Genomic DNA, 25,170 nt, shown 5'->3' on the forward strand with positions numbered 1-25,170 from the left:
TGAGATCCAAAACTCTTACTATGTGGATGCAAGCAATGCAATAGGCTCAAGATGCTGGTGGCATTGCCGTACCAGGTGGAGAGGAAAATTGTATTTTATGGAACAATTTAATGATTTCTACTTCCCTGGTACAAAAGGTATGCATATGCATGCCGTTCTCAACCTGTGGTGTAACCATCCTTCTGATTTCCAAAGATGCGTTGCCTAAAGTCGGATACTATTGGTGGAAGACCTTTGGTAAGAGGTACCTTGGGCTCCCAACCGAGAAGATCGTTTGCCTTTTTGATATTAGGTTTTCTCATGTGAGGGTCGTCCTCTGTGTTTGGCCCGAATTCTATCTTTGCATTTGGGTTTATTGTTTCCTGGACCACCTGCATTTCCATAGACAGTGCATGCGTTTACTATACTATAACAAGATTATTCTATGACTGTAAGGATTCTTTTTTAAAGATGTAAATCGACATGCCTAGACTATATCCATTATGTAAATTGTTATAATCTCATAGAAAGAATAACATAAGCCTACATTTTGTAAGTGTAAACTGAAAAGAGTCAAAGATAAGACACATGAGCAAGTTCAAGCATGGTAAATTCTCCATGGTTTCCAAGATTGAAAGGTCCCACATGTTCTCCTTCCATCAGGCGCATCAGACCCTCCACCTACATGATTAAAAGTAGGGCTGCAAATGAACAGAGCTGTTCATGAACAAAACTTGGGATCAGATCGTTTAAGTGAACTCGGTTCAGTTTGTTTTTTAAACGAGCTGGTCTTGAACATAAAAATGAACTCGGATAAATAAACAAGTTGAGCCGAACATTTTTCCTGTTCGACTCGGACTCGGCTCGAACTCGGTAACTTGACTCAGCTCTGATAAAGTTTATATATTATAAATAATAAATTATTACTAATCACTTAAATATTTTTACTCTGTACATTTTTTCAGCATTTATTAATAATTTAATTATTATAGAGATTCTGTTTATTTTTCTAATTTTAACACTTACTTTTTTCGTAAGTAAACTATCAAATTGTTATCATGATATATTCATCTTCAATTATTCATATTTCATAAACATCATTAAATAAATTGTAATTTACATAAATCAAATTTAAGTAAAATAATAAAATAAAATTTGACATCTTCATTTTAAAATGTAATGTACGTTTTATAAAGTTATCAATGTCTCAATAATTTTAGATAAAGTTGGATATATTTTAAAAATCATCTTGAAAAATAAAATGATATAGCTAGATTAAGAAATAACTGTAAACTGTGAGTGTGCTTATATAATTTTAAGGAAAAACTAGTAGTTGACCTCGATACAACTTGTAAAATTATAAATTATAATTTAAGGTTATTCGATTGAAAAATATATTCAAAATATACACGAGCCGAGCTTGAACATCACTTTTCGCTCGATTATTAAACTCGGCTCGACTTGGTTCATTTTAAAAATAAATTAAACTCGGCTCGGCTCGGACGAAACTCGGCTCAACTCTGTTCGTTTGCTGTTCTAATTAAAAGTAAATCTTAGATCAAGCACATTTCTGGTTTGTTGTAAAAAAAATAATTATAAAATAACGGTGTGCCTTAACCTTAAAGGACAACTAGATTTAGATTTTTAATCATTTGACGGAACTTGGCTACTAAATTAATAAAAAAGATTGGATTTTAAATGGTTATAAAGTCACATTTTAAGACTCTAGGTAATGTTCTCTTAGTATTGATAAATGTCTTAAGAAAGTTCAGTTGCCCTTCAGTTGCCCTGCCCTGTTGCTCCGCTCTAAATTTCTTCTCTTATTACTTGATCGTTACCATGACAATACTTTCTTGTGTGCTATTCGTTCTTGTTCGGGCAGAGTTCAAATACTAAGACATCAGAGGGAGCATGAAACTTAAACATTTGACCATCATTCATAAAACATATATGACCCTTTACCATGAAAATTTGTCAGAGGGACCTCTGGAACAAACTTGGTTTTAGATGTTCTCCTTAATATGATTATTATCAGATCGCTTAAGAAGTTCATCAGGTAATTCACTTAGGGAAACAGACTACTATAGACAATATTAGAGGTAAGATCAATATATACTTCTCACCCTCTCTGAATCATATCTTGGAGTGAGACATACTATGTAGGTTCGTAAGGTATTTCACATGTTCGGTGACAGTTTAATAACTAACATTATTGAAAACACATAGGTGAAATGTGTCACAACTCATAACAACCATTCAATTCTAGTGAGGGTCTAAAAATGAAAATGTTTTGGGGTTTAAAAGAAATGAAGTTACGTATTCATTTACATGTGCACTACAATTTCTGAATGCAAATCACTGTCTCACCTACTTGTGTTGGCACATTCAAGTTCAAACTAAACTGCGACTAACATACCATTACATAATCTTAACTAAGGACATTTACCAAATCAGAAACATATTGGAAACTTCTTGTTTTCTTCCCATCCCCATAAACTGTCAATGGCTCCTTCCTCAGTGCCTGTAATTTCTACAAAGTGATCCTAAGAGCAACTTCAGCGTGCCTGGCCAACTTTTCATATTATTGACCCCATAATTAGTCCAGGCAAGCAAAATGAGGCCACAAATAAAAACTGGCCAATTTCTTCCAACCCTCCTGCTTAACTTTTCCTTTTTTTAATTTACTTTTTGCATTTTATAGGTCCCATGTTCATTTAGATGCCAAAAGAAACCTAAATATAACATTTATTGTAATAACCGGGAAAATTATGTGAATATTATGTGTTAAATAAATAAATATGATGTGTTTTATAAATTTAGAGTAATTATTGCCATGATATTAGATGTTATAGCTGTTATGTGTGTTTCTGTGCGGGCCAGAAAATTTTTCGATTGATTAAAATGTGTTTAAACTGCAATTATATGAATCGATATTCAATTCGAACTCGTATTTATTCGCATATTTATTAAGGTACTCGTTAAATTTCATTTTACGCTTGTTTCAATGCATTTTATGTGTTATCGGGTTTTTCTGGTAATTTAGGGATCGTTTCCGTTTTTCAAAAATCAACGGACCGGGACCCCATCGGGACGACAAACCCCACAAAATCGATGCTTTTATTTTTATAAAATTATTCGTATTTCAAATACCCTTTATTTTTGTATTTTTGAATTATTCACAATTTTTGGGGAATTTTGACATTAATTTTGTATTTTATCGTTTTTAAAATTATTTCCCGTAATTATTATTTTGGGGCCCTAATTAATATAATTAATGGATAAAACACCCTTAATTTATTTTGGGGTATAATTTTTGTAAAATATTAATAGCAGGTCTGTTTTATTTTATTTTACTTTATTTTCAGAAATTATTAAAAGTAATACAAAAATCTGAAAATATAATTGGGGGCTAGGGTTTGTTCTTCTGCTAATTTGATCGATTAAAGGTGCTAGAGATCTCCGTTCTTGACGATATTTATATGAATTTGTTGCCCTTGGCCAGGCCAATCTTTTGATGTAGACATCACGATTTGAGGTTGAGTATTTTACGAAATTGTTTTTTGTTGATATGAACTAGAATTAGGTGTTTCTTCTGTGATGATTCTCTGCTTGATTTGATGATTTAGATAGATTACTGAGTTGATTCTGACTGTATTTATATATAGAAGCATAGCAAATGATTGCGGGAAATGGATAGTCAGGTTCAGAGTTTTCTCCGAGTTTATCTTGGTTTTTTTTCGATTTAAATCGTTATTGTTTGATGTTGATTTGATGTTTATAAGAATATAGGTTTATTATACTAATTACCAGCTTTAAATTGAAGTATTAATGTTTGAGTTTGGTGTTGATTTGGTTATAATCGGGTTTTCCGATTTGGTTCGCCGGAAACCTCAAGGTTTCACCGATTTTAATGGTGATTCCGGTCGGAGAAACCGTTCGGGGAGGAGGCCGGGAAGGGCTGCCGGATTCTGGGTTTCTTCCCTAGTTTCCGGTAGGGTTCTTACCCGACCCGGTTTGTTCCTAGTTGACCCGTTTAACTTTTTTACCTGACCCGGTTTCGATTCTGTTTGCCACAGTTAAAATCCTGAAAATCTGTTTGTAGCTTTTTTCTTTTATAAATAAATCAAAATTCATTTTTCTGTTTTTAAAATTATTTATTTTAATTTCATAAAAATCATTTACTTGTTATTTATAATTCTAAAAATTATTTTCTTAATTATTTTTAAATTCCTAAATTTATTTTATTTAATTATTTTCGAAAATACAATTTGATTTAATTATTTATAATTTATTTTAGTTAATTATTTATGAATTTAATTAATTGATTAAAATTCAATTAATCAATTAATTTTATTTATAAATAGTTAAATAAATGTAAATTATTTATAAATAATTCAAATAATTTCTAAAAATTATTTTTTAGACTTTTTAAAATTATATTTTGGTATTTAAAAATCAATTAATATTATTATTAATTGATTTAAATCTATTTATTTCTTATTTTATTCATAATAATTAAACCGTTCGTCCGTTTAATACGAAACGAACACGTACAGACTCAGAAAAATATTGTGCTTTCAATAAAAATACTTTTAAGTCCTAATTTATTTTGTATTGCAATGTCATTTGATTTGTGCATCAGTTTAAGTTGGTATTTGAACGGTAAATGCTAGTATTGACCTAATTTTAATTCTGAATGCCCTGAGACGTATTTTAATGATTCGACTTATAGGTTACATGAAATATATGATTACGTGTTATACGAATACCATGATTACGTGCTATGTGATATGCATGCTATTTGTTTATAGTTTAAAATGCCATGATAAATTATAAACGATCAGGTAGATGTCAAGAAGTATAGTTACGTCGATTGAGTTTGGTTCTGTCAATTAAGATAACCCTTTTGTTTATAAAATCAAGTAGCAAGGAGTGTGGTCAAGTGTTAGCCGGAGATAGTAGCCAGCAGCTATAGGCAGAGTTATAATAAGAGGTTATCGAGCATACCAGGCAAGTACCCCTAACTTCACTTATTGTTCAAGTGACGTTTATTTCGAATCATGTTATACAAGTGCTTATATCTTCATTTATCATTCAATTGATATTGACTCTGGGCTTTATTCTTTCAATATCCATACTATTCTAAGTTCAGAATAGTTAAACGATTTATGTTTCGCTATAAATTACTTTATACAGTGAAGCTTTGAATTGAGATTAGCGAATAACTAATTGTTCTGGTTATTTCGCCATTGGTTGTTGAGAAAACTCCGGACCATGAGAAATGGGGAGTTATGTGGTTAAGGATGTCATTTGATTCGACTCCTTTGACGGAAAATTGTTGTTATGGGTTGGATGGTTACGTAAGAGGTCGTGGCGGGGGTCCAGTGTGAGCTATGTGTTATACGGGATATAACACCTTGCTAGGCCGATATGTGCCTTGGGTACCTTTTATTTAGTTGGATATGCTTCGGCATACCGGTGTTTCTCCGCGGCTGATCACCGGTGGAAACACACCGTCGTTCGAGGATTCCAATCCCAAAACAAAATATATTGCAAATGTTGTTTAATTATTAAATATATATCAGTTTTTGATACTGTTCAGGTATTGTGGTTTTGTTTTGTTCATCAGATATATTATTGTTGTTGTTCTAAATCATAAGCTAATTACTGCTTGCTGAGCATTTCTTTCGCTCATACTTGTTTCATATCCTGATTCTTTCAGCTAGGCCAGGGCAAGCTTGAGTTCCAGGTTGGACTAGAAGTTGTGTGCTTGTAGATAGTTTGGTGAGTTTCCAGGTAGACAGTTTGGGACGCTTAACTAGTCTAGAGATTTGTAATAAAATTTGAATAAGTTGTAAAACTAATTAGACTTATGGTTTGTAATAACGGTTGGTTTGTAATAGTGCATGTTCCATACTATAACCTGTGATCGATCCAGTGCAGGTAAATGGGTCATATTTATTATATTATTCTGTTGTGATCATTTTATTGATTAGTGACCCCCAGATCTAGACCCCGGGTCTGGAGGGCGTCACAGGTGACTTATGGTTTGTAATAACGGTTGGTTTGTAATAGTGCATGTTCCTTACTATAACCTGTGATCAATCCAGTGCATGTAAAGGGGTCATATTTATTATATTATTCTGCTGTGATCATTTTATTGATTAGTGACCCCCAGATCTAGACCCCGGGTCTGGAGGGCGTCACAGGTTGGTATCAGAGTTACAGGTTATGGTCACTGAAACAGGCTTAGGATTGTCATAGATGAGTCATAGGAAGATCACATAAGATAGGCGCGTGTAGTTTAGCTTTTATAGGATTAAATTTAGGTTATTGGGCTGAGTTATAGTTAAGTTATTTAGGTTCCCTGTTTTGCATTTAGCCTTAGGCCTTGTGTCATTGCCCTGCTATTTTGTTGGTTTAGTTGAGATTTCAAGCAAGGATTTAAAAGGTTTGGATAATTCTGAGTAAAATTTTCTTTTTGTTATTATTCTCGAGATAATAAGCAGGATTATGTGATAATCATGTCGCTTATGTTAATATGGTAGCAAGTTTATGATATTTTGAGAAGGAATAATGCTTGAGAATTTTGATATGCTAAGGAATTGCTACATATTTGACATAATGCTTGACAGATTATTATATATGTTGCTTGTTTCTTACCAGAATAATGGCACCAAAGAGAAGGAATAATTCAGGAGAGGATCGTACTGAGGGTCGGACAGATCCAGTGATTGTCCAGATGTTGGGGCTAATGCAACAACAGATGTTACATCTTACGCAACAGCAACAGCAGCAGCAAGTAGCAGCACCACCTGCAGTGACTTTTAAGCAGTTTTAAGTAGTAAAGCCACCTGAGTTCAAGGGAAGTGATGATCCTGTCGAAGCCAATGCATGGCTCAAGGAGATGGAAAAGGCTTTTGAATTAGTCAGAGCAGGAACTGAATAGAAAACCAAGTTTGCAAGCTACTTTCTGAAGGGTGAGGCGAACTATTGGTGGGAATCCACGCGAGCTTTGGAAGGAGGTGAGTTTATAACTTGGGAAAGGTTTACTGAGCTATTTCTGGAGAAGTATTTCCCAAGGTATATGAAGAATCAAATGGAGATCCAATTCTTTAACCTGACCCAGGGAGATCTTACTGTAGCTGAGTACGAAGATAAGTTTACTGAGTTAGCGAGGTTCGTGCCAGACCAGGTTGACATAGATGAAAAGAAAGCAAGAAGGTTTGAACAGGATTGAGATTTTGGATTCAGAATAGGGTGGCCATGTTTGAATTGACATCATATGTGGCAGTGGTACAGAAAGCGATGGTGATTGAAAGTAAGAGTGATATGTATCAAAAAGGGAAGGATGGGAAGAAAAGGAAAATAGAAACCTCAGGAGGAGGCCAGCAGCAAGGTAACTTCCAGGGCCGTTTCAATAAAAGACCAGAGTTTCAGGACAATAAGAGTGTGGGATTTAAGAAACCACAGCAAGGAAATGGGAATCATTTTCAGAATTCAAAGAAGCAGAGGCCTAATCGCCCACCTGCGTCAGATTGCAAATTTTGTGGTAGAAGGCATTTTGGAATTTGTAAGGCTAATGTGTTGTGTTACAAGTACAATCAGAAGGGACACTATGCTAATGAGTGTCAAAGTCAGACTACAGCTCAGAAATCAGGGACAGTGTGCTTTAAATGTGGAAAGATGGGGCATATTGCCAGGGACTGCTAGACAATTGAACTAGCTGCTAATGTGCCAAGGATTGAAGGACCACCAGCAAAGGACCAGCCAAAGGCTAGGACATTCAATATGACTATGAAGGATGTTGTTCAGAGTTCAGACGTGATTGCAGGTACGCTTCCAGTCAACTCCGTAGATGCTAAAGTTGAAAGGAATATGTCCTAAGTCCAATCATGTATAAGGATTTAGGAATAACTTTTATGTAATATGTTTTTATTTCATTGATATTAATAAAAGACTTGTTTTGTTTTTATTACGGGCTTTATCTATTTAAGTGTTTAAATAAGATATACCATAGTTTAGAGTAAAGCTTTTTATGGATTATGATGAGATCATAATAGTGAGACCTAAAAAGATGATAACTCTAAACTTAAATAGTTCCTGGTCATAGGATTACTAACTGGTAATTAATAATCCGCAAAGATCGGTACATACTATGCTTGCTTCATTATGAAGGATGTCTGTTCTCATAGACATTTGTGTGGTGACACTATAGCTAGTATGTAGGTGCTTATTATAGAATAAGTTCACTGAACATGACTCGCACAGCTGAACAACTGATGGAGTTCACTCACGTGTCCGCAGTTGTTCACCTAGTGATAGTTGTATAAGTATTCTTAGACTTGAGGTCATCATAGTCATCTTGTGTATACTGAACTATGCTTTGGTTTAGTTCTTAGTCTCTAGGGACAATTATTAGGGCTCTTCTGGGTATAGGAATTTGTACACGAAGATTGTGTATGATCAATATAGGATCTACCCCTTCCAGTGAAGGAAGCGAATGTTCAAGGCTGATCCACTTATGCTAGTTCAGGAATCTCTGGCCAGAGTGAATGAAATTTGAAAGGAGTTTCTAATTTGCATAGAACTACGCATAGTAAATGGTAAGCAAGTGATTGAATTAGATAGGACTGACATGAGATCCATGCCTTGTATTTAATCGGAACATTGTAGGGTAGAAGGAGTTTATTGTACGGTAACTATTCACTGAAAGGTTCTTGGTATTCTAAGCAGTGAATTCATATTATCCGGATAGTCGCGATATGTTGAGAAGCATCACTCACGATGTAGAATAAATGTGATTAATTAATTAATCATATTTAATAAATTAGAGAATTTATATAAATAATGATAAAATAGTTTTATTATTATTATTTCTACTACCGGCTTAATATTGAACCTACAGGGTCACACCATAAAAAGAGAATGATTTAATGGTGGAGGAATTAATTAATAATGACTAATAATTATTCATTTATGAAATAAATAATTAATTGGCAAATTTAATAATTGATTAAATGAGATTTAATTGATTATAAATTAATTAAGAAAAGTTCTTAATATTATTAATTAAGGATTTAATTTTTAGAAATTAAATCAAAAGAGAGAATTATTTCTAAAGTGTTTAGAAAAAGGATTATTAATTAAAAGGTGTTTTAATTATTAATGAGAATAATAAATGGGATAATAATAATATTATTTATGGGAAAATTTCAGCTGAAAATTTTGCCTATAAATACACTATTATAGACCCTATTTTATTCCAACCCACATCGAACCCGAAAACCCAAAAAGTTTGGAAAACCCAATTCTCTCCACCTCCTTCCTCCTCCTTAACATCGTTTTCTTGGTGGATACCGGTGGAGTGCTTCACACTTGAGGAGCAACTGCTAAGGATCTCTGATCGTTGTCTCCGAATTATTTTAAAAGGTTAGATTCGATCCGTCGAATTTTTATTCATGATCTGTATGCTTTTATTTGGATTTTGTATGTGTAAAAGTGTTTTGCCATGCCCCGCTATGTTTAAAAATCCAACAATGGTATCAGAGCATAGGTTGTATACATATAGATCTGTGGTAAAAATTTCAGAATTTTATGTGCTTGTATGAATTAATTATGATTTTTACAAGTTATATTATGGATTAATTTTGCCTGATGAGAAATCGTTTCTCAGAATAATTTTGAATGTTTATCTGGGTTCTACAAGTGTTGTAGATCATCTGGGTATTTTTTTCATAATTTTAGGATGTATAGATTTTTTATTATGAATTTTTGAAGTTCTTGCAATTAAATTCGTAATTAAATAAGTATAAATATATGTATATATAGTATATATATATATATGTCTGTATATGCTGTGTTGTTTGTTGCTGCACGGAAAAGGAGGCAGACAGAGAACAGACATGTGAGGCGGCTGTACTGTTGTGACTGTCAGGCGCGCAAACCGAGGAAGAAAGCAACGGCGGCTGCAAAAAAAAAATAATAAAAAAAATAAATATATATATATAGGGGTGTAACGCATTCCGGGAATGCGTTACACACCTGTGGCGCATTCACGGAATGCGTTACACCCTTTAATGGCTTAAAAGTGGTGTAACGCATCACCGGAATGCGTTACAGGGCTTGTAACGCGTTCCTGAAATGCGTTACAGCCCTCTGTTGATTTTAAAATTGATTTTCTGGGAGTTTCGTAACTCCGTTTTGGGCGTGCAATATACCGTTGGATTCGTTTTTTCGAGACGGATCTAATGGTGTGATCAATTTTAGTTTATATAAAAGTTTTGAACTGTTTATATTTCCATGAAGTGTTTTAAAATTGTTTTTGACTGTTTTAATTGCTTTTAAATGCTTCATGTGATACATAGAGATGTATAATGCTTAGACTAATGTGTTAGATGATTTAACATGCCTACCTTGATGTTTATTCATGTTGATATATGTGATATATGCTTAGTTTATCATGCGATGATAGATTTAAGTGAACTTAAATGAACATAAGGCGTTCATTAGACAACCTAGTATAGTGAAATTGTTTCATAACCTTAATAATAATATTATGAATACAATCATGAGATTCTTGTGTTTATGAAACACGTAATTGAATATGAATTTTCGATATGAGAGAAAGGATTATTCTATCAACAACAGATTTCTATCTGTAAGAAAGGGTTATTAAGTGACGCCTCTTGAGAATGCTCCACCCGATCTGGGAATCATCTGATTATTGATTATTGATTTGAAATATTTAATTTAAAAGGAAGAATTTCTTTATAATATGATTATGATTGTAACGTAATATAATCCATCTAAAATTAAATAATATCAAGTAGTAATTGGCCAATGACACAACGGGCTTGTGTCGGTCATAGCCTTCCAACATGGTAGAAAGTAGTTCTTATTTTTGAATCATTGTCGTTTCGTGCCACAGCCGAGGGCTTTGATTTCGAAATAAGAAATACTTGTCTATTACATAGAGATGTGTACATTGAATAAGAATCTAAAGGTCGTTACGTGCCACAGCCGTGGGCCTTTGGGGACTGATTCAATTGTACGGAATGTTGGGTTAGACTTGACTTAGAATATTGAGTTTGTCGTGCCACAGGCGTGACTCAATTATTCAAGAGGCTAAAGTTTGATTAGGGAATAACATTAGATGTAATTGACAAGAGTTGTCTGTCTATTGAACATTACATGGCATTTCGTGCCACAGCCGGGGTTGTGTGATGGAATATAGGATCCCTATTCCCACTAGCATTATAAAATGCTTAATATTTCACGTAGGGGGTTGAATAAATTAGATAAACTAGTGGGAGCCACTTATGAATAAAGACCCGATTCATATAGTGTTTTGAAATGAAATCGAATATTTGCTAAGTGTTGTTATGTGTTTATCATTTACAGATTTACAATATACATTATGTCTTCTGCACTATCACTAAGGAGCATACTAGATGCTCACAAATTGACTGGTCCAAATTATGCTGACTGGCTTCGAAACTTGAGAATTGTTCTCAGGATTGAGAAGCTGGAATACGTGATTGACTCACCTAAGCCTACTGAACCTGCTAATGATGCACATAATGATGAACATGTTGTGTATCGTAAGTGGATAGATGATGCAAATGTTGCTCAATGCATCATGCTAGCTTCCATGAACATTGAGCTACAGAAGCAACATGAGCATATGGATGCTCACAATATCCTCATACATCTACAAGAGTTGTATGATGTGGTGGGGAGGACAGCTCGATATGAGATATCGAAGGAGTTGTTCGGTTGTAGGATGTCTGAGGGATCATCTGTGAATGACCATGTACTTAAGATGATCAATTTGATTGAACGTCTTGGACAACTTGGTTTTGTCATGGATGGGGAGCTGAGCCAAGACTTGGTCTTGCAATCGCTTCCGAGTTCGTTCTCGCAGTTTGTTGTGAACTTTCACATGAATAAGTTGGATGTCAGCTTGCCTGAACTCCACAACATGTTGAAGACTGCGGAATCGAATTTTTCCCTTAAGAAGAGTTCTGTTCTTCTAATTGGTGAAGGTTCCAATCCTAAGAAAAGGAAGAGGAACTCTTCCAAGAAGAAGAAAGTAGGTGAAGAAAAGCCGGTTCTACCAAAAGCTGAAGACCCCAAGAGCAAAGTTGTTTGCTTTCACTGTAACAAGGTGGGGCACTGGAAGAGTAACTGCAAGGTTTACCTTGCAGAATTGAAGAAGAAGAAGGGTAGTGAGACTACCGCTTCTGATTCAGGTTTGTTCATGATAGAAATGAATATGTCATTAAATCAAATTTCTACTTGGGTATTAGATACCGCCTGTGGTTCTCAAATCTGCAATTTGTTGCAGGGACCAAGGAGAAGTAGGACTCTTGAGGAAGAGGAGGTGATTCTACTGATGGAAATGGAGCAAGAGTTGCTGCTGAAGATGTAGAATCATTTCATTTACATATGCCTACGGGCAAGACTATTGTTTTAAATAATTGTTATTTATACATCATCCCTTTTCTTTTATTAGTTTGTTCAATCTGAAGTAAATTATGTCACATTTATACAGACCATTATTTAAAGTACCACGTCCATAAAGAATATTATCTCTAAGAATAGAACATTCATTATTCTCAATAATAAATGAAAATCTCCATTTAGTAGACATGGAGAGAAGACTGCAAATTTGCTAGGAATGGTACACACAGATGTATGTGGACCAATGTCTACGCAAGCCATGGGTGGATTTTCATACTTCATTATTTTTATAGATGATAGATCTGGATTCATATATGTGTTTGATGAAACACAAGTCTGAGGCCTTTGAAAAGTTCAAAGAATATAAGTATAAAGTGGAGAAACAACCAAATATAGTATTATAATTCTTCGATTAGATCGAGGTGGTGAATACTTGAATGGAGAGTTTCTGGATTATCTCAAAGTAAATGGTATAGTCTCCCAGTGGACTCCTCCAGATTAGTATCTGAAAGGAGAAATCGAACTTTGTTAGACATAGTTCGGTCCATGATGAGCTATGCAAATCTTCCAGTATTCCTATGGGGTTATGCATTGGAAACCTCAGCATATTTACTGAATATGGTGCCTTCCAAAATCTGTTCCTCAAACTTCGTATGAGATATGGAAAGAAAGGAAACCGAGTCTTAAACACGTTAAGATTTGGGGATGTCCAGCTTATGTCAAGAAAGTTGACCCAGATAAGCTGGAATATCGATCCGTAAAATGTAGTTTTGTGGGATATCCTAAAGAGACTTTAGGGTATTACTTTTGCACCGATCATCGGGTGTTTGTCTCCAGACATGCTACCTTCTTGGAAAAGGAGTTTATCCTTGAAGGAAACAGTGGGAGCAAAATTGAACTTGATGAAGTTCAAGAAGCACAAACTACTACGGATCAAGTGGAAACACCTGTTCTGACTGAACAACCTTTTGTGGAACAGCCCATTCATAGATCAGGGAGAGTGTCTCGCCAACCTGAGAGGTATTATGGCCTTGTCATTGAGAATGACAATGAGTTGTCGATCATTGATGATGACGACCCTGTAACCTATAATGAGGCTATGAGTAGTGTTGACTCAGAGAAATGGCATAGTGCCATGAAATCCGGAATGGAATCTATGTATACGGTATACAAAAGATAGATTATAGCAGACGGCCAGGTGGAGACCTATAAAGCCAGGCTTGTGGCAAAAGGATTCAAACAAAGGCAATGGATTGACTTTGATGAAACCTTTTACCTGTAGCCCTGTTAAAATCAGTACGGATTTTGCTTGCGATTGCTGCTTACTACGACTATAAAATCTGGCCGATGTCCAGATGGTTTTCTTTCCAAGGGAAATGAAAACCTAGTGGGTAAGCTGCTGTGAACCATATGTGGTTTAAAGCAAGCTTCTCAAAAGATGGAACATTCGTTTTGATGAGACAATCAAAGAGTTTGATTTTATCAAAAACGTAGATGAACCATGCGTCTACAAAAGGGTTAGTGGGAGCACGATAACATTTCTTGTATTGTATTGAATTAGAGTTGACACACATAACAACATAGCAGACCCACTCACAAAGCTACTTTATGAAAGTCACTTTGATCGTCATAAAGACAAGATGGGTATTAGATACCAGAGTGATTGGCTTTAGTACAAGTGGGAGATTGAAAGGAATATGTCCTAAGTCCAATCATGTATAAGGATTTAGGAATAACTTTTATGTAATCTGTTTTGATTTCATTGATATTAATAAAAGACTTGTTTTGTTTTTATTACGAGCTTTATCTATTTAAGTGTTTAAATAAGATATACCATAGTTTAGAGTAAAGTTTTTTATGGATTATGATGAGATCATAATAGTGAGACCTAAAAAGATGATAACTCTAAACTTAAATAGTTCCTGGTCATAGGATTACTAACTGGTAATTAATAATCCGCAAAGATCGGTACATACTATGCTTGCTTCATTATGAAGGATGTCTATTCTCATAGACATTTGTGTGGTGACACTATAGCTAGTATGTAGGTGCTTATTATAGAATAAGTTCACTGAACATGACTCGCACAGCTGAACAACTGATGGAGTTCACTCACGTGTCAGCAGTTGTTCACCTAGTGATAGTTGTATAAGTATCCTTAGACTTGAGGTCATCATAGTCATCTTGTGTACACTGAACTATGCTTTGGTTTAGTTCTTAGTCTCCAGGGACAATTATTAGGGCTCTTCTGGGTATAGGAATTTGTACACGAAGATAGTGTATGATCAATATAGGATCTACCCCTTCCAGTGAAGGAAGCGAATGTTCAAGGCTGATCCACTTATGCTAGTTCAGGAATCTCTGGCCAGAGTGAATGAAATTAGAAAGGAGTTTCTAATTTGCATAGAACTACGCATAGTAAATGGTAAGCAAGTGATTGAATTAGATAGCCTTGACAAGAGATCCATGCCTTGTATTTAATCGGAACATTATAGGGTAGAAGGAGTTTATTGTACGGTAACTATTTACTGAAAGGTTCTTGGTATTCTAAGTAGTGAATTCATATTATCCGGATAGTCGCGATATGTTGAGAAGCATCACTCACGATGTAGAATAAATGTGATTAATTAATTAATCATATTTAATAAATTAGAGAATTTATATAAATAATGATAAAATAGTTTTATTATTATTTATTTCTACTACCGGCTTAATATTGAACCTACAGGGTCACACCATAAAAAGAGAATGATTTAATGGTGGAGGAATTAATTAATAATGGCTAATAAATATTTATTTATGAAATAAATAATTAATTGGCAAATTTAATAATTGATTAAATGAGATTTAATTGATTATAAATTAATTAAGAAAAGTTCTTAATATTATTAATTAAGGATTTAATTTTTTGAAATTAAATCAAGAGAGAGAATTATTTCTAAAGTGTTTAGAAAAAGGATTAATAATTAAAAGGTGTTTTAATTATTAATGAGAATAATAAATGGGATAATAATAATATTATTTATGGGAAAATTTCAGCTGAAAATTTTGCCTATAAATACACTATTATAGACCCTATTTTATTCCAACCCACATCGAACCCGAAAACCCAAAAAGTTTGGAAAACCCAATTCTCTCCATCTCCTTCCTCCTCCTTAACATCGTTTTCTTGGTGGATACCGGTGGAGTGCTTCACACTTGAGGAGCAACTGCTAAGGATCTCGGATCGTTGTCTCCGAATTATTTTAAAAGGTTAGATTCGATCCGTCGAATTTTTATTCATGATCTGTATGCTTTTATTTGGATTTTGTATGTGTAAAAGTGTTTTTCCACGCTCCGCTGCGTTTAAAAATCCAACAAAAGTTTTATTTGATTCTGGAGCTACAAGATCATTTATTTCTCAAGATTTTTTCGATAAGCTACATTGCGAATTTGAATTGTTAGAACAAACATTAATGATATAATTAGCTAATAAAAATCAAGTTTCCGTCGACCGAGTGTGCCCGAGGTGTGATATTGGGATAGGAGGATATCAGTTCTATGCCAACTTGATACCTTTTAAGTTGGGAAAATTCGATGTTATTTTATGAATGGATTGGTTGTCAGAAAATAACGCTCAGACTGATTGTAAGAATAGGAAAGTAAGACTTCAAACCTTTAATAGTAAGAAGAAGGTGATATTTCGGGGGAATAAGCAAGAGAAAAAGTTCTTAACGATAGCTCAAGTGAAGAAGTTATTGTGTCAGAATTGCGAGGCATATTTGGCTCATGTGGTAGACACCAGTAAGGAAGTTCCAGCACCAGAAGCAATTCCAGTTGTCAACGAATTTCCAGATGTCTTTCCAGACGATGTTCCAGGATTACCTCCCGACAGAGAAATTGAGTTTGCAATTGATCTAGCACCCGGAACAGAACCAGTTTCTAAAGCTCCGTACCGGATGGCACCAGTGGAGATGAAAGAATTGGCAATTTAGCTGCAAGATCTTTTGGAAAAAGGAGTTATAAGACCCAGTGTATCCCCATGGGGCGCACCAGTACTGTTTGTCAAAAAGAAGGACGGGAATATGCGACTGTGTATTGACTATCGAGAACTGAATAAGCTGACTATTAAGAACAAGTACCCGTTGCCAAGGATCGATGATTTGTTTGATCAATTGAGAGGCGATGTATGGTTTTCTAAGATAGATTTAAGATCCGGATATCATCAACTGAGGATCAAGCCAGAAGACATTCCGAAGACCGCATTCAGAACCAGATATGGGCATTATGAGTTTCTAGTGATGGCATTTGGATTAACCAACACACCAGCAGCTTTCATGGATCTGATGAATCGAGTATTCAAGAAGTATTTGGATAAATTCGTGATCGTGTTCATAGACGACATCTTGATCTATTCTAAAATAGAAGAAGAGCATGCAGAGCACTTGAGGATAGTTCTTGAGATACTGTGACAGGAGAAAATGTACGCAAAGTTTTCCAAGTGTGAATTTTGGTTAAAAGAAGTACGATTTCTTGGGCACGTGATTAGCAATAAAGGAGTGGAAGTGGATCCAGCAAAGATTGAAGCCATAATCAACTGGGAGAGGCCAAAGACATCAACAAAAGTATGAAGTTTCATGGGACTGGCAGGTTACTACAGAAGATTCGTGCAAGATTTTGCAAAGATAGCTACGCCGTTGACAAAGCTCACCAGGAAGAACCAGAAATTTGAATGGGACGAGAAATGTGAAGAAAGTTTTCAAGAATTAAAGAATAGATTAGTATCTTCACTAGTACTAGTCTTGCCAGATGAACAAGGAAATTTTGTCATCTACAGTGACGTGTCATACAAAGGATTGGGATGTGTTTTGATGTAACATGACAAGGTGATAGCCTACGCTTCAAGATAGTTGAAATCACATGAAGAAAAGTATCCAACTCATGATCTTGAATTGGCAGCTATAGTGTTTGCATTGAAGATATGGAGGCATTATCTGTATGGGGAAAAGTGTGAGATCTACAAGGACCACAAGAGTTTGAAGTATATATTCACCCAGAAAGAATTGAACATGAGGCAAAGAAGATGGCTCGAATTGATCAAGGACTGTGACTTTACTATCAACTATCATCCAGGCAAAGCAAATATGGTGGCCGACGCGCTGAGCAGAAAAGAAAGGTTGAATATGATAACTTCATCCGAGGAGTTGATCAAGGAATTTGAGAAGCTAGAAATAGAGGTCAGTACCCCAAGTATGTCTACAGAGGTGTTATGTGCAATTTCTTTTCAACCAGAACTATTAGAGAAGATAAGAAGATGTTAGGAAGAAGTAATGAGCCATGAACGAGACAGTTTGACAGGAGAAGTGATAGGGAGTCAAAAGGATGATAAAGGAATATTAAGATTTTCTTCCAGAATATGGATACCCAACGTAGCCGAGCTGAAAGATGAAATTCTTCGAGACGCTCAACACTCTAGATATTCAATTCATCCCGGAAGTACGAAGATGTACAGAGACTTAAGAGAAAATTTTTGGTGGCCAAGCATGAAGAGGGAAATTGCAAAATGGGTAAGTAAGTGTTACACTTGCCAGTGAGTCAAAGCGGAACATCAGAGGCCCAGTGGACTGATACAGCCATTAGACATTCCAGAATGGAAGTGGGAGCATATAACGATGGATTTCGTAGTTGGATTACCGAGGACCAAGGAAAATCATGATGCTATTTGGGTTATTATTGACAGATTGACCCTATCAACGAGAGATTCTCAATGGATAAATTGGTACGGTTATATCTTAAGGAAATTGTGAGAAGACATAGACTTCCAGTATCCATAGTTTCAGACAGAGATCCTCGATTTAATTCAAGATTCTGGAGAAGTTTTCAAGATTGTCTCGGAACGAAGCTGAACATGAGTACCGCGTATCATCCGCAGACAGACGGTCAAAGTGAAAGGATGATTCAGACTATTGAAGATATGCTAAGGGTTTGTGCATTAGATTTTGAAGGGAGTAGGGACGAACATTTGCCATTGGTTGAATTCTCCTACAACAACAGTTATCATGCCAGTATTGGAATGCCGCCTTACGAAGCTTTGTATGGGATAAGATGCAGATCTCCAATATGTTGGGATGAGGTTGGTGAGAGAAAGATTTTGGGTCCTGAATTAATCCAGCAGACAAAGGAGAAAATAGAACTCATTCGGAAACGATTAGTAGCAGCTCAAGATCGTCAACGTAGATATACTGATCCTACTAGAAAGGATATGGAATTTGAAGTTGGTGAAGCAGTGTTATTGAAGATTTCACCTTGGAAAGGTTTATCAAGATTTGGGAAGAAAGGAAAGTTGAGTCCGCGTTATGTTGGCCCTTTTGAGATTTTGAGGCGTGTGGGAAAGGTTGCTTACGAGTTAGCATTACCACCTCACATGCAACATATTCACAACGTGTTCCACGTGTCAATGTTGAAGCGTTATTTGCCTGATTCGAATCATGTGATAGAATATGAGACAATCAAGATTCAGCCAAATTTGTCTTTTGTAGAGCAACCAGTGTAGATTTTAGATAAGAAAGAAAGAGTGCTTAGGAATAAATCTGTATCTTTAGTGCGAGTCTTGTGGAGGAATCCCAAGGTTGAAGAGTCGACCTGGGAATTGGAAAGCGAAATGCGATCCAAGTATCCTCATTTGTTTTCCTAGGCTGATTCTGAGGATAGAATCCTGTTAAGGGGGGAAGGATGTAATAACCGGGAAAATTATGTGAATATTATGTGTTAAATAAATAAATATTATGTTTTATAAATTTAGAGTAATTATTGCCATGATATTAGATGTTATAGCTGTTATGTGTGTTTCTGTGCGGGCCAGAAAATTTTTCGATTGATTAAAATGTGTTTAAACTACAATTATATGAATCAATATGCAATTCGAACTCGTATTTATTCGCATATTTATTAAGGTACTCGTTTTATTTCATTTTACGCTTATTTCAATGCATTTTATGTGTTATCAGCTTTTTCTGGTAATTTAGGGATCGTTTCCGTTTTTCAAAAATCAACGGACCCGGACCCCACCGGGACGACAAACCCTACAAAATCGAAGCTTTTATTTTTATAAAATTATTCGTATTTCAAATACCCTTTATTTTTGTATTTTTGAATTATTTGCAATTTTTGGGAAATTTTGACATTAATTTTGTATTTTATCGTTTTTAAAATTATTACCCGTAATTATTATTTTGGGGCCCTAATTAATATAATTAAGGGATAAAAACACCCTTAATTTATTTTGGGGTATAATTTTTTTAAAATATAAATAGCAGGTCTGTTTTATTTTATTTTACTTTATTTTCAGAAATTATTAAAAATAATACAAAAATCAGAAAATAGAATTGGGGGCTAGGGTTTGTTCTTCTGCTAATTTGATCGATTAAAGGTGCTAGAGATCTCCGTTCTTGACGATCTTTATATGAATTTGTTTCCCTTGGCGAGGCCAATCTTTTGATGTAGACATCACGATTTGAGGTTGAGTATTTTACGAAATTGTTTTTCGTTGATATGAACTAGAATTAGGTGTTTCTTCTGTGATAATTCTCTGCTTGATTTGATGATTTAGATAGATTACTGAGTTGATTCTGACTGTATTTATATATAGAAGCATAGCAAATGATTACGAGAAACGGATAGTCAGGTTCGGAGTTTTCTCCGAGTTTATCTTGTTTTTTTTTTCGATTTAAATCGTTATTGTTTGATGTTGATTTGATGTTTATAAGAATATAGGTTGATTATACTAATTACCAGCTTTAAATTGAAGTATTAATGTTTGAGTTTGGTGTTGATTTGGTTATAATCGGGTTTTCCAATTTGGTTCGCCGGAAACCTCAAGGTTTCACCGATTTTAATGGTGATTCCGGCCGGAGAAACCGTTCTGGGAGGAGGTTACTGGTTGTGTTGTTGATTATGGAGGGTGGTTGGGATTTTGACTGAAACGGGGGCAAAAAAAAACCCCGATGTGTTGGCTTGATTTTGGAGGAACCAGGGAACTCGCCGACGCCGGGAAGGGCTGCCGGATTATGGGTTTCTTTCCCAGTTTCCGGTATGGATCTTACCCGACCCGGTTTGAACCTAGTTGACCCGTTTAACTTTTTTACCCGACCCAGTTTCGATTCTGTTTCCCACAGTTAAAATCCTGAAAATCTGTTTGTAGCTTTTCTCTTTTATAAATAAATCAAAATTCATTTTTCTGTTTTTAAAAATTATTTATTTTAATTTCAAAAAAATCATTTACTTGTTATTTATAATTCTAAAAATTATTTTCTTAATTATTTTTAAATTCCTAAAATTATTTTCTTTAATTATTTTCAAAAATACAATTTGATTTAAATATATATAGTTTATTTTAGTTAATTATTTATGAATTTAATTAATTGATTGAAAATCAATTAATCAATTAATTTTATTTATAAATAGTTAAATAAATGTAAATTATTTATAATTAATTCAAATAGTTTCTAAAAATTGTTTTTTAGACTTTTTAAAATTATATTTTGGTATTTAAAAATCTATTTATTTCTTATTTTATTCATAATAATTAAACGGTTCGTCCGTTTAATACGAAACGAACGCGTACAGACTCAGAAAAATATTGCGCTTTCAATAAAAATACTTTAAAGTCCTAATTTCTTTTGTATTGCTATATCATTTGATTTGTGCATCATTTTAAGTTGGTATTTGAACGGTAAATGCTAGTATTGACCTAATTTTAATTCTGAACGCCCTAAGACGTATTTTAATGATTCGACTTATAGGTTACATGAAATATGTGATTACGTGTTATACGAATACCATGATTACGTGCTATGTGATATGCATGCTATATGTTTACAGTTTTAAAATGCCATGATAAATTATAAACGATCAGGTAGATGTCAAGACGTATAGTTACGTCGATTGAGTTTGGTTCTGTCAATTAAGATAACCCATTTATTTATAGAATCAAGTAGCTAGGAGTGTGGTCAAGTGTTAGCCGGAGATAGTATCCAGCAGCTATAGACAGAGTTATAATAAGAGGTTATCGAGCATACCAGGGAAGTACCCCTAACTTCACTTTTTGTTCAAGTGACGTTTATTTCGAATCATACTATTCAATTGATATTGACTCTGGACTTTATTCTTTCAATATCCATACTATTCTAAGTTCAGAATAGTTAAACATTTTATGTTTCGCTATAAATTACTCTATACATTGAAGCTTTGAATTGAGATTAGCGAATAACTAAATGTTCTGGTTATTTTGCCATTGGTTGTTGAGAAAACTCCGGACCATGAGAAATGGGGAGTTATGTGGTTAAGGATGTCATTTGATTCGACTCCTTTGACGGAAAATTGTTCTTATAGGTTGGATGGTTGCGTAAGAGGCCGTGGCGGCGGTCCAGTGTGACCTATGTGTTATACGGGATATAACACCTTGCTAGGCCGATATGTGCCTTGGGTACCTTTTGTTTTGTTGGATATGCTTCAGTATACCGGTGTTGCTCCGCGGCTGATCACCGATGTCAACACACCGTCGTTCGAGGATTCTTATCCCAAAACAAAATATATTGCAAATGTTGTTTAATTATCAAATATATATCAGTTTTTGATACTATTCAGGTATTGTGGTTTGGTTTTGTTCATCAGATATATTATTGTTGTTATTCTAAATCATAAGCTAATTACTGCTTTCTGAGCATTTCTTTCGCTCATACTTGTTTCATATCCTGATTCTTTCAGCTAGGCCAGGGCAAGCTTGAGTTCCAGGTCTGACTAGAAGTTGTGTGCTTGTAGATAATTTGGTGAGTTTCCAGGTAGACAGTTTGGGACGCTTAACTAGTCTAGAGATTTGCAATAAAATTTGAATAAGTTGTAAAACTAATTAGACTTATGGTTTGTAATAACGGTTGGTTTATAATAGTGCCTGTTCCATACTATAACCTGTGATCGATCCAGTGCAGGTAAAGGGGTCATATTTATTATATTATTCCGCTATGATCATTTTATTGATTAGTGACCCCCAGATCTAGACCCCGGGTCTGGAGGGCGTCACATTTATTTTATATTGGTATTCGTGCAATACAGTTGGGCTGTGGCCACCAAAGAGTCTACTGCCCTATTTTTTATTCTCCTTCAGCGATAATAGAGAGGCCATGTCCAGATTACTCTGAACGAGGTGGGACTTGGGCACCAAAAAGTGCACCGCTGCGGGTGCTCTAAATGCTACAAATGTCGATAAAATGAACTTAAAAGAGTACTTGGGATAGAAATGATTAAATGCGCAAAAAAATTGCTGACCACACAACCATCATCGATGTACATCCTAGGCCCATACATGTTAAATAATCTTGCGATTCTCACCTATAAACAGGTAGAGATGTCGATATATACACCAATGATACATCAGTATAAAAGACTCTTGACCATGTAGACTAGGTTTGGCAAATAAGAAACACATACCTCAACTCCAACACCTCTATGGTAGTCCATTGTCAATGTTTCAGCTGTTCTTTGACCTACATCATAACAACTCCTCACACCTAATAATTTTAAGTTTTAATTTAATACAACATCAAAGAAAATTATACAAATGAACCGGAGAGCTCCACTTCTGGACAACTTTGATAAATGTCATCTAATGATCTCAACCTTAATGGAGTTGATTTTTTGTTTTCTTGTAAACTTGAAACATCTGGACTATTATGAGAAGTACCTTGTTCGCTATGATTAAATGATGGAAGAATTGTGTTTTTTGATTCCTGCTTGTCTTCTTCCTAATTCCAGTAGGCTTCTTCATCAAAAACAATATCTCTACTAATAGTGACTTCTTTAGTTTATAGATTATCTGAAAATTGCTTTCTTGCTGCACACGAACCTGCCAGTTATGAAGAAGCTGTAAAACATAAAGAATGGCAATTTGCAATGAGGAGGAGATATTAATGATAGAAAAAAATCAAACCTGGGAACTGGTTGATAAAACAAGTCACAAGGATATTGTCGGAGTGAAATGGATTTATAAGACAAAAAGTAATCCTGATGGATCGATTCAAAAACTCAAAGCATGCCTCGTTGTTAAGGGTTTTTCACAACAATTCGGAGTATATTATAACGAGACGTTTGCTCCTGTCTCAAGAAAAGAAACAGTGAGAAAGACCCTTGCACTAGCAGCGCAACAAGGATGGAAAATTTATCAACTTGACGTTAAATCTGCTTTTCTGAATGGATACCTTCAAGAAGAAATATATATCGAGCAACCACCAGGTTTTGTGGTAAAATAAAGTGAAGAAAAGGTCCTAAAATTAAAAAAGGCCTTGTACGGCCTCAAACAATCTCCACGAGCCTGGTACAGCCGAGTGGATTCATTTTTTGCAAGCTATGGTTTTAGGAGGAGTTCTTGTGAACCTACTCTTTATGTTAAGGTTCAAGCCTCTAACATCATGATTATCTCTTTATATGTGGATGCTCTAATTGTTACCGGAAGCAATTACAGCTTGATCTCAAAATTCAAAGAAGATATGAAAAAAGAATTTGAAATGACAGATCTTGGACTCATGAATTATTTCATTGGAATGGTCAATCAAACAAATGAAGGCATTTTTGTGTGTCAAGAAAAGTACGCCAAAAATTTGCTGAAAAAATACAATATGAAAGGATGCAAGATTGTAAATACACCTCTAGTCCCAAATCAACAGTTAACTCTTAAAGATGGAGCTCCACATGCAGATCAGAAATTATATAGAAGTATTATTGGAAGTTTGTTATACTTGACAACAACTCGACCCGATATTATGTTCGCGACAAGTCTACTCTCAAGGTTTATGCAAGAACCAAGTCATGATCATCTTATTGCAGCAAAAAGGCTACTGAGATATGTAAAAGGTACTACTAGTTTTGGCATATGGTACAGACCAACAAAAGATACAGAACTAGTTGGCTATACTGATAGCAACTGGGCTGGAACAGAGGATGACATGAAAAGCACATCAGCTTATGCTTTCTTTCTAGGAAGTGGTGTTTTCTCGTGGCCATCACAGAAATAAGATATAGTGGCACAATCAACCATTGAAGCAAAATATATTACTGCGTGTGCAGCGGCAAATCAAGCCGTTTGGCTAAGAAGGATCTTGGATGATATGGGCAAAGCACAACAGAATGCTACAAGGCTATACTGTGATAATAAATCAGCAATAGACATTGCTAGAAATCCAGTCCAACACTGTAAGATAAATCATATCAAGATTAAATATCATTTTCTCAGAGAAGCATAAAGTGAAGGAGAGATTAATTTGATTCATTGTGGTACTACTGATCAAATTGCAGATATATTAACAAAGGTGTTACCAAAGACTAAATTTGAACACCTCCGTGACAAGCTCGGAGTACATGAGAAGAGTGTTAAGGAGGATTGTTGAAATTATAACACTCTCAAAATTATTTCAAGATTATTCTAGAAGTATTAAATATACTTACTTTGAATCTGATTTATAAGTTCTATGTATCAGACTTTTAGTATTCTGCAGACTTGGTAAAATGTAAAGTCTGGAGAATTTCGTAGAACTCTCTTGAAGATCATACAATGTACTATAAAATGGAAAACCATGTAATGCATCAAATATGAGCAATCAGTTTTATAAAACTCCTCTCCTTCCACAAACAAATATTACAACAAGAGTAGCAGGGTGAAAAAAAGAGTGGCAATGACAATCTGATAAAAATGAAAAG

At 34.9% G+C, this 25,170-nt stretch overlaps 1 protein-coding gene across 1 annotated transcript; it reads right to left on the reverse strand.

The window, feature by feature from the left end:
- On the reverse strand, positions 1-23,811 carry LOC141695873 (UDP-glucuronic acid decarboxylase 4-like). The gene is made up of 6 exons (XM_074500081.1): positions 23,796-23,811; positions 22,909-22,988; positions 22,728-22,809; positions 2,426-2,502; positions 568-660; positions 1-371 (listed from the first exon to the last, which is right to left on the reverse strand). Exons 1-6 carry the CDS (start codon positions 23,809-23,811, stop codon positions 159-161), a joined length of 561 nt encoding a protein of 186 aa, XP_074356182.1. The 3' UTR covers positions 1-158.
- Between the last annotated feature and the right edge of the window lie 1,359 nt (positions 23,812-25,170).

The sequence above is a fragment of the Apium graveolens genome, chromosome 11 (assembly GCF_009905375.1).
Source record: "Apium graveolens cultivar Ventura chromosome 11, ASM990537v1, whole genome shotgun sequence".
Taxonomy (NCBI): domain Eukaryota; kingdom Viridiplantae; phylum Streptophyta; class Magnoliopsida; order Apiales; family Apiaceae; genus Apium; species Apium graveolens.